This window comes from Rhinolophus sinicus, chromosome 14 (genome assembly GCF_057876585.1).
Source record: "Rhinolophus sinicus isolate RSI-liver-muscle chromosome 14, RSI-T2T, whole genome shotgun sequence".
Lineage (NCBI taxonomy): Eukaryota > Metazoa > Chordata > Mammalia > Chiroptera > Rhinolophidae > Rhinolophus > Rhinolophus sinicus.
This window is the reverse complement of record NC_142514.1, coordinates 151,040,924-151,056,109: the sequence shown is the minus strand read 5'-3', so window position 1 is coordinate 151,056,109 and position 15,186 is coordinate 151,040,924. Positions and strand designations below refer to the sequence as shown.

The following is a 15,186-nucleotide window of genomic DNA, read 5'->3' as shown; positions in this document are numbered from 1 at the left end:
TGTTTGCAGCTCACTCTGCCCTATAAGAAATGGAAGGATGAAGACAATTCTAAACAAACATTTTCTCAGGCTGCAGTATTTGTGGCCAGCCAGAACTCCTGGAGTCATGTTAGTTCAGGGTTTTCCTCTCAAGGTATTTGCTGCATAATATCAATTAGAAACCCTATCCTACCTTCAAAGAAAACCATAGTAGTTTCCCCTTATCTGCAGGGATACATTCCAAGACTCCCTGTGGATGCCTGAAACCACGGATAGCACCAAACCCTAGACATAACTATGTTTTTTCCCTATACATACAGGCTTATGATAAAGTTTAATTTCTAAATTAGGCACCGTAAGTGATTAATAATAAATTAGGACAATCATAGCAATATACTGTAATAAAAGTCATGTGAAATATCACCCTGGAAATACCTTATTGCACTGTATTCACCCTTCTTTTTGTGATGCTGTGAGATGATAAAATGTCTATGTGATGAGATGAAGTGAGGTGAATGACGTAGGCATTGTGACAGCGTTAGGCTACTGTTGACCTTCTAACAATATATAACAAGCACTTTACAGGCTTCTCTTTGGCATATTGGAATTGCCAGCATAACCACTCTTGTGCTTTGGGGCCCTTATTAAATAACACAAAAGTTACTTGTACACAAGCACTGTGACAGTCAATCTGATAACGGAGGCGGCTACTAAGTGACTAATGGGCAGGTAGTGTCTACAGCGTGGAAGTTCTGGACAAAAGGATGACTCATGTCCCAGGCGAGACAGAGCAAGGCGGCATAAGATTTAATCATGAGACTCAGAACAGCACACAATTTAAAACTTATGAATTGTTTATTTCTGGAATTTTCCATTTAATATTTTCAGACCTTGGATGACCATGGATAACTGAAATCTAATTTCTAAATCATTTTTGTGTAATTTAATTTTCTTTTATCCTAACTTCTGAGGAAGTTGGGAATGGGCGAGAGAGAGAGAGAGAGAGAAAGAGAGAGAGAGAGAGAGAGAGAGAGAGGTGTTTCCCAGAGGTTGAAAGGGTGCCAGGATCTGATCTACCTTAGCCCCATAGTTTCTACTCTGGGACCTACTCTTCCCCTGAAGAAGACCTTAACATTGATGCAGCATTTCCTGTGTGCAGGCAGGTGTTGTATACACATCACCTTAAATTCTCACAACAACCCAGTGACGTAAGTATACATATCCCCACTGGATAGCTAAAGAAACAAAAGCCCTAAGATACAGCTAATAAGTAACAGAACCAAGAATCAAGTTGAGGCAGTCCCAGCTCCTAACCAGTCTTAAACAGCCCTGTGATGACAGCTTCCCCACCCTCAGCACAGAATCTGATCTGGCCGTCCCAGGACCCATGAGGTTCTGTGGAGATGTCCCAACACACAATTGCCGGAGCTGCCACTGCCCATGTAGCTACATAGGTACCGACTTACGGCCTGGTTGGGACAGGAGCTGGGAAGACTACGATCTCACTTTATCTGAACCAGTTCCACTTTCTCCTGGTTTAAAATATTAGGTTGCTGTGCGCGTCTGTCTGTGATTTCTTATTTTCTCAGTGAAGCCACTTGCCAAGAGAGGTCGGAGGAGGGATTCCTAGACGAATTCGCTAGGGTCACCTACATGAAGAGTCACAGGGGAACTTGATAAACAATAGCTCCCCCTGTGCAGCTCTCACTGCATGACAGACACTTTGCACATATTGACTCATTTAATCCGTACATCAACATTATGAAGTAGGTACCATTATCACCCCCATTTTGTACATGAGGGAACCAAGCAGCTGATGGGGTTGGAGAACGTGCACAAGGTCACACAGCTAGTGAGAGGGAGAGCCTGGCTTCGAAGGCAGGCAGGCATGTCAAAGCTGAGGATGCTCACCTCCTAAAAGGCCATCAGCCATTCCAAGCCAAGTTCCTGACTCTGAGAACTCACATGGGTCCTGACAGGTGTGCCTCTCACAACCTCTCAGCTCTACCTTAGACACACTCGTGGGAAGATGTTTGGGCCCAGATAGGACCCCTTATTCTCAGCTTCAGGCTGCACAGGAAACTCTATATTTCTAACAGTGTTCTCAGCCCTCAGTAATACGCACGAGCAGGTTTCATACCCTTAACTCTTTTTCGTAACGATGACTTTGGGGGGAAGAGATTGATGCCCTCATAGACGTTAACCTAGTTCTAGTAGACTTTTAGCAAATATTTAATAATTTTTTTCTGATTTTGAAAGCAACACATATTCAATTTTTTTTAAAAAAAAGTAATCAAAAACCAAACACACAATATAAAAAGAAATGATATAATAAGTAGAAATCCCCTGTAATTCAGGTGGAAAGTTAAGGATAGAGCAAAAGTAAGCTGTCAGTAATACATGTAATACATAAAACAAAACAAACCAACAAAGGCTTAACAGTCTTGCAAAAAGGCTACTTGGATTCTGTTGCCCCATTATAATGTGTTGGGGGAAAAAAGAAAAAAAAGCCTAGGCAGAAGCCCTGAGCACTCAGGTTGCAAAGTTCCTCCGAAGAACAAACCTGCATTAGTATGGCCATCTCCCCAGTTTGCCCAGGATGGAGGAGTTTCCAAGGATACAGAACTTTCAATGCCAAAATCAGGACAGTCCTGGGTAAATGAGGACGTTTGGTCACCAGAGATTTGGTGCCCTGGTACTTTTTGGTTCATCTTCTGGCTTCCAGGACCAGCCAGGTCTCCATACCTTTCAGCTGCGTAAAGGAGACTCTGGGGCCCCCTAGTCTCTCCTTTTTCTCATCTCATCATCTGCCCTTCACCTTCCGCTCAGTGTATTCCTTCCTTACCCTTCCAGCCCCCTACTGCCCAACTCAGGGCAACAAGTATTTCCCAAGGATCCTCTCTGTGCTCAGCTCTCTCCCTGGGGGAAAGAGAAGACACCTGAGCGTAGACTGACCCAAGAGGCTCAAAGGGAAAATTCACTAACCCCAAGTGCCCTCCTTCTCCAGTGACCCCAACTTCCTGGCCTAGGAGGAATCAGGAAGCTCCTCTGGGGTCCCCTATCTTAGCAGCATACCCCACTCGATCATTGTCTTCATTGTCTGCCTGGATCTTAGACTGCAGCTCCTTGGGAGGTAGGATGTGCCTGATTCACAGGTCTGGCCCTGAGGGACAGCTGTGTGACTTACCGCTGACCAGGCAGGGGGATGGCGTCCAGGTGGCGACCTCCAGGCAGCGCCATCATGTTGATCCCAATCTGTAGCAAAGCCTGCCCACAGCGGTCGGGGCCCTGGAAAGAGAGGGCAGGATGGGACCAATGAGGGAGGGCCCAGAGAAAGCAGGCACATTCACTTTCTCTCCTGGGTCCTGGCCACGAGGCAGGTGCGGAGGAAAGACCCCCTCGCCCTCCTCTGCGTTTTGGACCAGTTTACATCCCACTGTACTCACACAAGTGATGCAGGACTCAGCTGTGATCTCGGTTCTAAGTCCCTCGCCCACTACAAACTGTACAATCTTTTATCTCCCATTATCAAATATTTGCCTGACCCTTTTTGCTTTGTAACCAATATTGGAACACACAGACCAGCAAATATGACATGGGAAAAATGTATACTTAAAAAGTGTCTATGGTTTACCTGAAATTCACATTTTACGGAGCATCCTACATTGTTTGCTAAATCTGGCTACTCTATCTGCTAGTTCCGTCCCTATATACCATCGCAGCCCTGGGTTGTTCACTTTGATTAAGCTTGGAGAATGTGACTCTGTCATGGACATGGTTGCTTCCCCAAAGCCATTCCACTTCAAATGATGTAAATTCACCCAAACTGCCAGTAATTAGTTCAGGAATAGGCAGGTGACTCAATTCGTACCAATGAGCCATGACAGAATTGCTTCCAGAAAAAATGTGGTTTCTCCTGTGAGCCACAAGGTGAGACAGTATGTCTCCCATTGGACCTGAACAAGGACACTCATCACTTCATTACTGCTAGAAACGATCTTGCAATCAGGCAAGGAACGAGCTGGAGAAAAGAAAACTGGGTCCTTGATCACTGAACCACTGAATCAACCAACCACGGAGGGGCCCACCTGTTGGCTTCCTATTATGTAAGATAATGAAGTTCTTGTTGTTAACGTGAGGATTTGGGTTCTGTACAGACAAAAGCAGCCTCACTGGTAAAGGAGAACCAGGTTGCAGGGGCTCCAATCCCAGCACTGAGGACCGACCTGGCTTGCCTGTGTTTCACGGGTTGGATCAAGACAATAGCATCCTTCCTCCTCCACAAAACCAGCAGCCCACCTGTTTGTCTCCTCCTGCCTGCCTTGCCCCTTCCCCGTTTCTCTAGGCCAACTCCTTCTTCAAGCCAATAAAGAAGCCCTCCCTGAGGAAAATAGAGATTCTGTCACCATTGCCTGGGTAAAGTAATAAAAGACAGGGTTGGCTGTCACCTGGCATGCTCTGAGCTTGAGGACAGCAGATTTCAAGACATTCAGAGAAAACACCAGTATGAACTTGTGGAAAGATACAGCAGAGCAGGATGAGATAAGCCTAATAAAATTAAACTCTTACTCTGTGATTACAAGTGACCCTTATGAGAAAAGAACGTAGGAGGACTTTAATTAATAGTGATGTGGCTGGACATAAAGTACCCCTTATGATGCTTGGAATGGAAAATTAATGCGTCAATCTGAAAAGTATGGGGAGGCAGGAGCCCAGAATAAACTATGGCTTTAGATAATACCAGAGACTCATTGCCACTTTCATTGTCTGTGGGCCCCTCTAGACTGTGAGTCCCTTGAGGGCAAGAACCACTTGTGTTCCTGGCACTGAGTGAAGAGCCGGACACTTAGCAAGCACTCTATGTGCCTGTTGAAAAGATAAGTGGAATGAATTTTTAATACCTTTATGTTGCGCCTTAACTTTTCATCTGTAACTGAGACTAATAACTACTTTACAGAACTTTGTAACAATGACATGAGATAAGGAATATGGAAGTGTCAGGCCAGGATGAGAGCTAAATAAATAAAAGCTGTTATTATTATTATTATGTCCTCAGAGTCTGCTGTATGTGCCCCGCGATCAGATAAAGGAGATGCAGAAAATAAGATAAGGCGTATGAAACACCGATCACAATGACAGCATGCGTCAGAAGTCGTAGCATTGTTATTTCTCTCATTATTACCATTATTGAGAAAGTATATTTTGGGAACCCAGTGAGTCAGCAGCCTGAAAAGTATGGCACAAAAGAAAAAGCTAGAAATAACAAAATGAGGTATCTGTTCTCTTTGTAATATATTTGACTAACTTCTCTGAGTGAACGCTATGATGTGATCAGAGAGCAGTAAACAAGCAGATCTTATTTTACCTCCGTCTTTATCACAGAGAGGAAAAGGGAGAAGAGAAAAACTGAACGCTTAAGGTAGGTGAGGAGACAGAGAGAAGAAGGAAGTCCAAGGTCCTTTAAAGTGTGAACCCGTTAGGACCCTGTGACAAGATGAAGCGTACCCTAGAATATTAGAGGAACCTCTGGAACTGATTGAGTCGTAGCTGAGGGACCCACACAGAAAGGGAGAGCTGTCGTGAGCAGACGCCTGGATGCAAGCAGATCTGAATTTTGAAGGGGTAGATTCCAGAAACACAACTTGATGACCACGACAGTTTAGAACAGATTCCTAATACCCATCTGTGAGCCCTTTGGATAGGAGCAGTAAGCACAAGAAGCCAGTTAGAGCACAGTAGAGCCAGTAAGCAAGAGAGGCCAGCTTGTAGGAACAAGTCCTGCCCAAACAACCTATTTCTTCTTCGTTAGCAACCACAGGGCTCTTAGCTGAGCGAAATGCAATAAACCTAATATGTCTTGATTTTGTTAACGCAACCTCGTGAGTTGTCCTTGTCCATCCATTTCATCCATAGCTTCCCAGCGGTTATGCCAGTGGAGGCTGCCAGCTGACGGAAACTTGCTTCATGGGATCACATGTGTCCCCAGAGACTGGAGACGCCTTTTGGGGACATCTGGGCCATATATGACTTACTGTCCTATTCACAGACTGTACGCGTATTACTTACGCCTGCGTCTTTTCCCCAATGGGACAAGACTCCTCTATGTCTGAACTCACATCTTGCTCAAATCATAGCCAAAGCTGGAATTGTGAATCAGATTAGCTCTTGGATGAGCCACAACTCATATTCACTGGGAATGAGAAACAGGTAAGAGAGAATATCAGTAAGATGAGAGCGGGAAGATCAAGAGTTTAACCCCGCTGATGTTCATAAAGTGCCCCTAATAATAGTAGCTAATATTTATTGAGTGCCCAGCCCTGTGCTGCATACTTGGTGTAGCATTAGCTCATTTAATACTATCACCATCCCCTTGCTACAGATGAGACCTCTGAAATGCAGAGAAATATGCCCGTAGCCCAACATCACACCACTAGTAGGAGACAGGACTAGTATCCAAGTTTTATGATTGGAGGGGAGGTGCTGGAGCAGATGAAGATGACGAGAGCAATAAACAAGTGACACGTGCCCAGCATTTGCTAACAGGCAGCCTGACTCCACATTATGGTGGCAACACCCAGTTGCCACCCTTCACAGACAGCCGCCGAGCCCTCTGCGTTCTTACCAGCACCTCCCACTGCTCCCACCTCCCAGACTGTGAGTCTTTCAGCTTCATCTAAGGCCAGCCCTCAGTGACACAGCCAGAGGACAGAAGACAAATCCTCAGAAAAACGAAACAAATCACAAAAACTGCACCCAAATGGTGGGAGAAAGAAGGGCACAGACAGTGAGGACATCCCTTCTGTTCCTCATTTGTTGGTTCCTTCGGTGAAAGTTATCTGGACAGAGTTATGTGCTCTAAAAGGATCAGGGAAGGGGACACCACAGTCCCAGCTAAAGCCTAAGGTGTCATTAGCTTTATAGAGAAACCTGTTTCAATCATGCAGCTCACAGGGGAGCCCCCATGGCCTGCTGCCCTTGCAGCCATCCCCTCCCACTGCCCTAAGCTGGTCTCATCCTATGAAGCAGAGACTCAGAGTAGAACCCCTCCAAAGCTACACAGCATGTCCGGAAGCCAAGAATGGATTCAAGGTATTTCCTAGGCCCCACGCAATCTGTCCTCACTGGTGTTGCAAAAGAAACTTAAATTTTGAAGTCTGACAGATCTGGATTCAAATCCTGACTCTGTGATTCATTAGTATGCGGCCTTGGGAAAATCATCAACCCCCGTAAATGTGCTTTCCTCAATTATACCTGCCTCCCAGGAACTTCATAAGGATTAAAATGAGATGACGCACAAAAGCCCCTAATAGATAATATATCATATCATATGCTTGACACGTGGTAGTAGCCTTAAAGAGGTCATGTCCTTCCTCACAGAAGGAGTTGAGATACATGTCTCAGGGCAGAGATTCTACCTTGCCCATGAAAGATGAGAAGGACACATGTAGGAGTGAGAAACAGGAAACTCCATCACGTCCCCGCCACCCCAAGGGCCTTCCTAATTCATTGGCAATCCCACAATGGAACCTGCAGCTTTGGTTCTGCAGGGCTCTTGGCTGTGCCTCCCCCACGAGGAGGGGCTAGTTTACAAGAAAAACTTGAAGCCCTAAGTGTCTCTGATTTAATTCAATGCCTGCTGGGACAGCCGCTCATTTGGACAGCTCATTTCTCTCTTGCATCCCATTAGAGGCAACCCTTGCTCACCTCCATTTGGCTAACAAGCCAGCCTGGGCTCTGGAGGAAATGGAGGCTATTTACAGTAAATTATTCAATTAGAACCAGGAGCAAGGGCGGTTTCTGCCGTTGTCTAATGGGCCAATCCGAGTAGAGCTGAAGGCAGGGCTAGGATTGTTTAATCTGCAGAATCCATTAGGACTGTCAACAGGGGCAGGACAGTAAATATTGTGGAAAGCAGTTAAGCTCTCGCCAAAGCGCTAGACAGGAGGAGGCAGCTTGGCGGTGGGGGTGAGGGTGTTAGGAGAGGAATGAGACCTGGGGAGTCAGTCAAGTCCCTCATTATATGATCCCCTACCCCCTCTTTATTTCTCCTCCCATAGAATTGATCACAATTGTAACTAAACAATTAACTGGAAAATTAGTAGCTTAACATCTTTATCCCCTGAGGGTCACCGGGTCACTGACTAGAGGTCTGTCCTGCTTACTGCTATATCCCCTGTCCCTCCTTGCTGACACAGTGCCTGAATGATCAGATCAATCAACACTTGCTGACTGACTGGGTAGGTTCTTGTTGAAGGAACCTCAGCGTCCTCACTGGTCATGGGAGACAAAGGCACCTATTTCATCAGGTGTTATGAGTGCTCAGGGAGACGACTGTGTGAGGGCCTTTTTCAACAACTCACATATATGCTGCCTGGAAGGGGCTCTGCACCTTCACGTTCATTGAGACACAGCTGCCTGTCCCTCCTGAGTTCCTATAGTCCTCACTGTCTGCTTATACCCAGCTGGGCAGCCTCCGTCCTACCCCCAGCTCTGTGCTCATTAGATTTTCCAGAGAGACAGACAGATGGGCCAACAGCCAATCCCAATGCTGTATGAAAACTGCAATAACAGGTAACCAAGGGGATGCTCTATGAGGTCCAGAGGGCTTCCAAGCAGTACTAGGTGAGAAGGGAACATGGGAAGAAGGCGTCAGGGAAAGTTTCTCAAGACATGACCCCAAAGCTGGCATTGGAAGGAATGTGGAAATAGAGGAAGGAGAAGGGGCTGGAAGGAAGAGAATGCAGGCAAAGGGAAGAGCACATGAAAAGAACAGAATCATGAGCACGGAAGTGTTCCTAAAAGGCTGGAGCATGCTGGGCCGGTGGTGGAGTTCAGAGGGAACTATCCCTTGGCATGGGATTGCAGAAAAAGGAGTAGCACTACCTGCTGGGAGAGTAGGAGAGACTTCTTAGAGGAGCGGACACCTGAACTCGGTCTTAAATACAAGGTGGGATTCTGCCACGTAAAGATGGGACAAGGACATTAAGTGCCAGGATAGAAGTGTGAGCCATGGCAAGGAGACCAGAAAATGCAGCAGGTATTCAGGGACCCAGATATCTCCCAGGGGGATGGAGAGAAGGTGCCTTTATGACCCTGCATATAAAAGGAATTGGTTTTTGGCTCTGTGCTGTGGGTGGTAGGAAGCCGTTGACAGTGTTTGAACAGGGCAGTGAAGTTATCAGAGGGGAACTTCAGCTCCCATAGTGACCAGTGGAGTGGATGCCCTTGAGGGAGTGAGACCAGCAGCAAGGGTTCATTTAAGAGAAAGACGCAAGCTCCCAGGGGGACCACGAAAGCCTGTAGCTGGAGAGGTGGGGCGCTGGGGATGGAAAGGAGGGTTTCAATGAGCTTTGGGAAGTAACAACAATGAGCCTGGCTCCTCGTGCCCACTCTGGGCCTGTGTTTGACCTGTAGGAGGGTGGCAACAGTCATCAGCGATATTTCAGTATTGCTAGCTGTGGTGGCCAGCATCGTGCAGCAATCAGATACTTTAAGAACGCTCATTCCCAGGGGAGGTGCAAGAACCCAAGCAAGCTGTCACCCGGCCCTGCTGAATGAACTGAGCCTCATGAAATATAGAGAGCTCTGGCTCCCTGGAGGAAGCCCCAATGGCCCCTCACAGCTGCCAGGCGACAGTTCCCAGCAAGTAGGCAGAGCAGACCTCAAGGCTCACAAAGCTGGCCCTTGTCCCCTCAGGCCCTGAAGAACAGGGTTGGACAGCCCAGAAGGACTGTGCATAAGGTAGAGGGGCCCACCCAGACCTCAGCCCCGCTCAGGTTCAAGAGGAAGTTTAAAGGATTGATAAAGGATAAAATGGAAATAATGATGCCTTCCATAGGGCACTCTGTATGGATCAGTGAGATTACATAAATGAAGTACCTGGCACAGAGGGGTGTTCCATATAAAGATTGGTTCCATTTCTCTTCTGGTGAGGACAGTGCCTAGCAATAAGGAGGCAGCCAGACGAAGGCCATTCTGCCACCTCCTGAACTATGTCCAGCTAGTCAACTGCATTTTACTCTTTTAACTGTTTAATCATCCCATTTTACTTTCCAACTTTTCCTGATGTGAATGTTAGCCAACTGCTCCAATGCTCCTCAGCTCTGATTTGCAAAAGTGAGAGCCCTCTCTCCCTGGGCCCCGGTCCCAGGGTGCTAAAATTAACAATAAGTATACTTTAAGCTAATGACTTACTGGTTGTGGCTGCCATGAATAGACATAATTCTCAGATAAGGGCCATTAGAGAAAATTGAATAGCTCCAACGTGGTGAAAATTTGGATATATCCTGTTTCATAAATCACAGTCAGAGATCATACTGGGCAAGCTATTTCCCTCTCTGGGTCATCATGAGGACCCAGGTTGAGGGAGTCTACATACCCTTGGGAAAGCGGACGCAGGAGAGAGAACTGTACAATGTTTTGTAGTTTCACAAGTATAATTTTCTCTTATTTCTAAAGCCATGAGCAGATGATAGTGCTTCCTCAACAACCACAATAATCCAACCTTCGTCTCTGATTTGATTTCCTTCCCAAATCCCGCAAACTGGAGTTTGCTCAATAACATTTGGAAAGCAACATGATGATTGCATGGACATCCAAAGTTCAGGCTTGGGGTTCCCATCCCAGTTCTGCCTCTTCCTGAACCTCTCTGACCTTTAGCATCTTCATCTGTAAAATGGGAAAAGGATCTCTTCTCAGGGTTGTTGTTAAAATCAATAAGCTCATGTATCTTGCATGACACTTATAAGACCAAGTGCAATAACAATACAATAAGTTGTTTTGACCCAGGGGGCTATTTAATGGTGCTACACAGGAAGTCTTATGATATCCATCTTTGTGCCCAATGAAAGATCCATTTCCTACACAGACCTCAGGCCCAAAGAGCTGCTTCCCACTAACAGGGATTTAAAAGCAGAATACATTAAATATATTGGGAAGAATAAAAACCTTCCATAGAAGAGATTTGATAAAGACCTAGTACATAAAGACTATGCTTTGAATAAGCACAAACAGCAACACTAAGATATTTTCTGTGGTTAGTAACGTTGGCCCTGAAGAAATAATTAACATCCTACTCATACTCTGTATGACCTAAGGAGTATGGGACATTCAAAGGGGAATCCAGACCAAACCAGAACCTTGCTTCAGCCACAATGACGAAGGGTTCTCACCAGTTCATTAATGAAAAGGAACCAAAGACAGAGAACCAGAACCCCCTCTAGGGTCACTGTATGTCAATGAAACAACCCAGAGTGTGAACACAACATCATCAATCTCAACAAATCCTACTGTCATTGTCATCACATCCTTAGATAAATAATCCTTTATGTTGGGGTTCATGGACCATCTGGTCAACATTTAACCATTTGAGTTAATTCAGGGGGGCACAGAACAGGTCAAACATGAAAAAGCAGCCCTTTCACAGAATACTGTCTTATTGATGATTAGTATGCCATCAGAGTAGCATCCAAACAGCGCATTGCATGGTGTCCAGTACAATAAATTAGGAGTGCAATAAATTATAGTCATTCCCCAACAGAGTGTTCCATGGTTCTCCAAAAACATTGTTCTCTTCCATAATTCTGTGCATTGGTCATGGCACCCCAGCACATCCAGGCTGAAATCTCCTCGATTCTCTTTTTCTATCTCCAGGTAATACCAGTGTTTTAGGACTCAGTCTAACCTCACCTCATCTGGGAGGCCTTCTCCAACCACCCTAACCTATAGTAATTCCTCCTTCCAAACAGTTACCAAGGAATAAATAAAACTGTGAGGTCTTAAACAACTTTAAATTATATTGTAATAGAAGGTATGCTTTCTCCCTGGTCCCTCTCTCTTCCCCTCTCTGCCTACTGAATGATGCCAGAGAAACCAGAAAGGCCCAATACGGCAAGGCCAATAGGTGGAAGAAGATGAGTCCTAAATCACAGTTTGGAATAGAGCCACCTAAGCCACCGCAGTCTGTGGGGCAAGCAAGAAATGAATATAATGTGCTAAGCCACGAACTGGGGGGTTGTTTGTTACTGCAACTAATCTTACTTAACCTGATTAATTGTAAAACTTAAAGTAAATGCTGTATTTAAGGCACCTATAGGTATGCTAGACACTGAAGTCTCTTAATAAACATAAGATCCTTTTCTCTTCTTCTTCAGTCTTGTGTTTGTCTACTGACAGTTAACCCTCTAGAAACTGAGTCTAGTTCTCACACTGTACTATACTACGAAGATCTAGAGAGATTCAATAATTTGCTAAGGTACAGAGCTAGTTAAGTTGAGTGAGGATAAAGACTATACAGTTGGGGTCCAGAAGTGGATGAGGTGAAGGTGAGATGAAACAAATACCTACAAACATTTAAAGTCCTATCAGTTCTGAGACTAAGATTCTGTTTTTCCACCAATGCTTCCTCAGCTCATATGTATCATTTATAATAACAGCTAAAATTTACTACAATCAGGTGGTTCTAAGATGCTTTTTTTTTTCACTTTTTAACATCTGAAATTGAGATGTATGTTTCAGTCAATGGCATCTTGGCATTGTTTCATAGTTTAATTGGAAGCATATTTTCTTTTTTATGAAGTAACAGAACATCTTACAACCTATGACATCTTAAGTTCAATGAAATGTGGCATTGGGCACTATGTGCCAAGCACGCTTCTATATTCTTCACATAAATAAATTAATCCATAGCTCAAAAAGTCCAAAATAATTACTACTATTATTATCCCCATTTGAGAGAGGTTGAAATAAAGATTTAGAGAGAGTCAATAATTTGCTAAGGTATACAGCTCGTCAGTTGAGTGAGGATAAAAACTATACCCTCTGTTTAAGGAACTCCATACCATGCCACTATTTTTAGCACCTGTTTTTTACTTAACAATTGATTCTTCTTACAGGAAAAGGTTCCCCAGAAATTCTATGTTCAGCAATATGGTAGACCATTATTTGAAAATAGTTTTCCATAATAAACATTTTAAAGGATTGATAAAGATGTTCTTAATGTCTTTAAATGCACCACTGAGCTGGTCCAAATGACATGAGGAGGGCCCAAAAGAAAAGCAAAAGCGGGAACCAAGGATATAATAAGCACGAGTTGAAGAAAGTTTTGCCCGGAGAACATCTGCTGAATGTTGTATTACCTAAGCTTCTGCTTCATGTGTGTATGGGACAGTGAAGTCTAGGGACAAAGCCGGGGACTAGGGAGAGATTAAAATCGGGGTCCAGAAGGCCAGAATTTCAGTGTAAGGATAAATTAGAAATAAATATTTTACACAGTAAGTACGAGAAAAGTTGTCTGTCCCAGCTTTGGTGCTGAGTAAAAGGAACTAAAATCTCTCTTAAGAATTAATGATCACAATATGACCTTCACATAGGTTTGTGACCTAAACACACATTATCTGTGAGGAGGAATAAAAACTCAATTAAAGACTTTAGTTTCAAGAAATAAAAGAGAATCTTGGAAACATTTTCAAGGAACAAAGTCTATGAAATATAGCCAAGCAGATTTGAGAATGAACCAAATTAAATTCTATAAATTAAGAACGTAATAATTAAAATGAAAAACTCATTGGACAAATTAATCACAGCTAAAGAATAGACTGGTGTATTAAAAGATAGAACAAAAGAAATTATCCAAAATGCAGCCCTGAGAGACAAAGGAGAGAAAATATGAGAGAAACTAAAGCTCAAGAATAGAGAATAAAGTAGTCTAACAAGTATCTAATCAGATTTTCAAAGGGAGATAAGAGATAAAAATAGGTTAAAAAAAGTGATATTCAAAGAAATAGTGACTGAAAATTTTCCTAGAATTTTTGAAAGACAAAATAACTTTCAAATCCAGAATCCCAACGAATCCTAAGCTGGAAAAATACAAAAGAAACACACCTTAGACAATTCACCAGACTAAAGAACACCAAAGAGAGAAAGCAGATCAACAGGTGACCACTTAATACCAATGATGAAAGTCAGCAGACAATAAGAAAAGATTTAATTACAGATAACAATTGTCCTAAAATTCTATACCCAGAGAAACTCTCTGTGAAGAATAAGGAACAAATAAGTGTATCTTCAAAGAAGTAAAAATCCCACACTAAAGGAAATTATAAAAGATTTACTTCAAGCAGAAAAAATGTAACACCAGATGAAAGGTTTGAGATATAAGAAAGAATGATGAGCAAACTTACATGTAACTATATGAGTAAATTCAAACAAACTTGGACTACAAGAAACAATCAGAATACCTCATTTGTGGGATAAGGAAAAAGCATCTAAAATATTGTAAGTAAACTCAGCAGGGAATGACTAAAGAAAGGTAAAGTGTTCTAAGGTGCTTTTATCTTGAGAGGAGGAAATAGAGATGCAAATTAATTTTAGCTTCATTAGGTTATTATTGATGCTGTAATATCTAGGGTAACCAACTGAAATGATATACATAGAGAAAGAAATAGACATTACTCTTCAAATATGTAGAGGAGGGAAAATAAATGGGCAATAAAGAAAGAAAAACAGAAGAAGACAGAAATGTGTAGGAGGGAGAATCAATGTATAACAGCAATCACAGTGAGGAGAGATGAACTAAACTAGCCACTTGTAAGCAAAGATTATAATGCAATGCATTAAGGGGTGGGGGGAATACAGGAGAAAACAAGAGAGAAAGAGAGAGAGAAAGTGTCCTGGCTACAAGAAATATCCCTAAAACAAAAGACCCCAAACAACTTAAAGGTTAAAAAAGATATACCATGTAAATATTTACCTAAAGAATTCTGATGCTAATGTATTCATATAATACAAAACAAACTTTGAGACAATAAGCATTATAAAGAGATTCACTACATAAAAATTAAAAGTTCAGCCCATCAAGAAGATATAATAATGAGGATGCACCTAATGACAATAATACTGTCTTAAATCATACAGAGTAAAAACTGATAAAAAATTTCAAGGAGAAATGAACAAGTATGGAATCACAGATGGATATTCCAACACAATTCTGTCATTAATTAATAGGTCAAGCCAAAAAATTATCAGTAAAAATATAGGCGATTTTTATGGCATAATTAAGTTAGATTTAATGTTTATGAATAGAACACTGCATCAACTTATCGAGAATACACATCCTTTACAAGGATTCATGAATCATTTTTTTAATGACTAGTGTCTAGATCTTAAAGCAAGCCTCAGCAAATTTCAAATGATTGGTTTCCTACGGAT

The 15,186-nt window shown here is 43.0% G+C and overlaps 1 protein-coding gene across 3 annotated transcripts in view; it reads right to left on the bottom strand.

The window, feature by feature from the left end:
* The window catches only part of INSC (INSC spindle orientation adaptor protein), a 116,121-nt gene that overhangs the window by 84,977 nt on the left and 15,958 nt on the right, over positions 1–15,186 (bottom strand). For all 3 annotated transcript variants that reach the window (XM_088791652.1, XM_088791654.1, XM_088791653.1), the window contains exon 2: positions 3,167–3,267. In XM_088791652.1, the coding sequence (XP_088647778.1) occupies positions 3,167–3,222 (56 nt within the window). In that variant the 5' untranslated portion in view covers positions 3,223–3,267. The remainder of the gene's footprint in view (positions 1–3,166; positions 3,268–15,186) is intronic.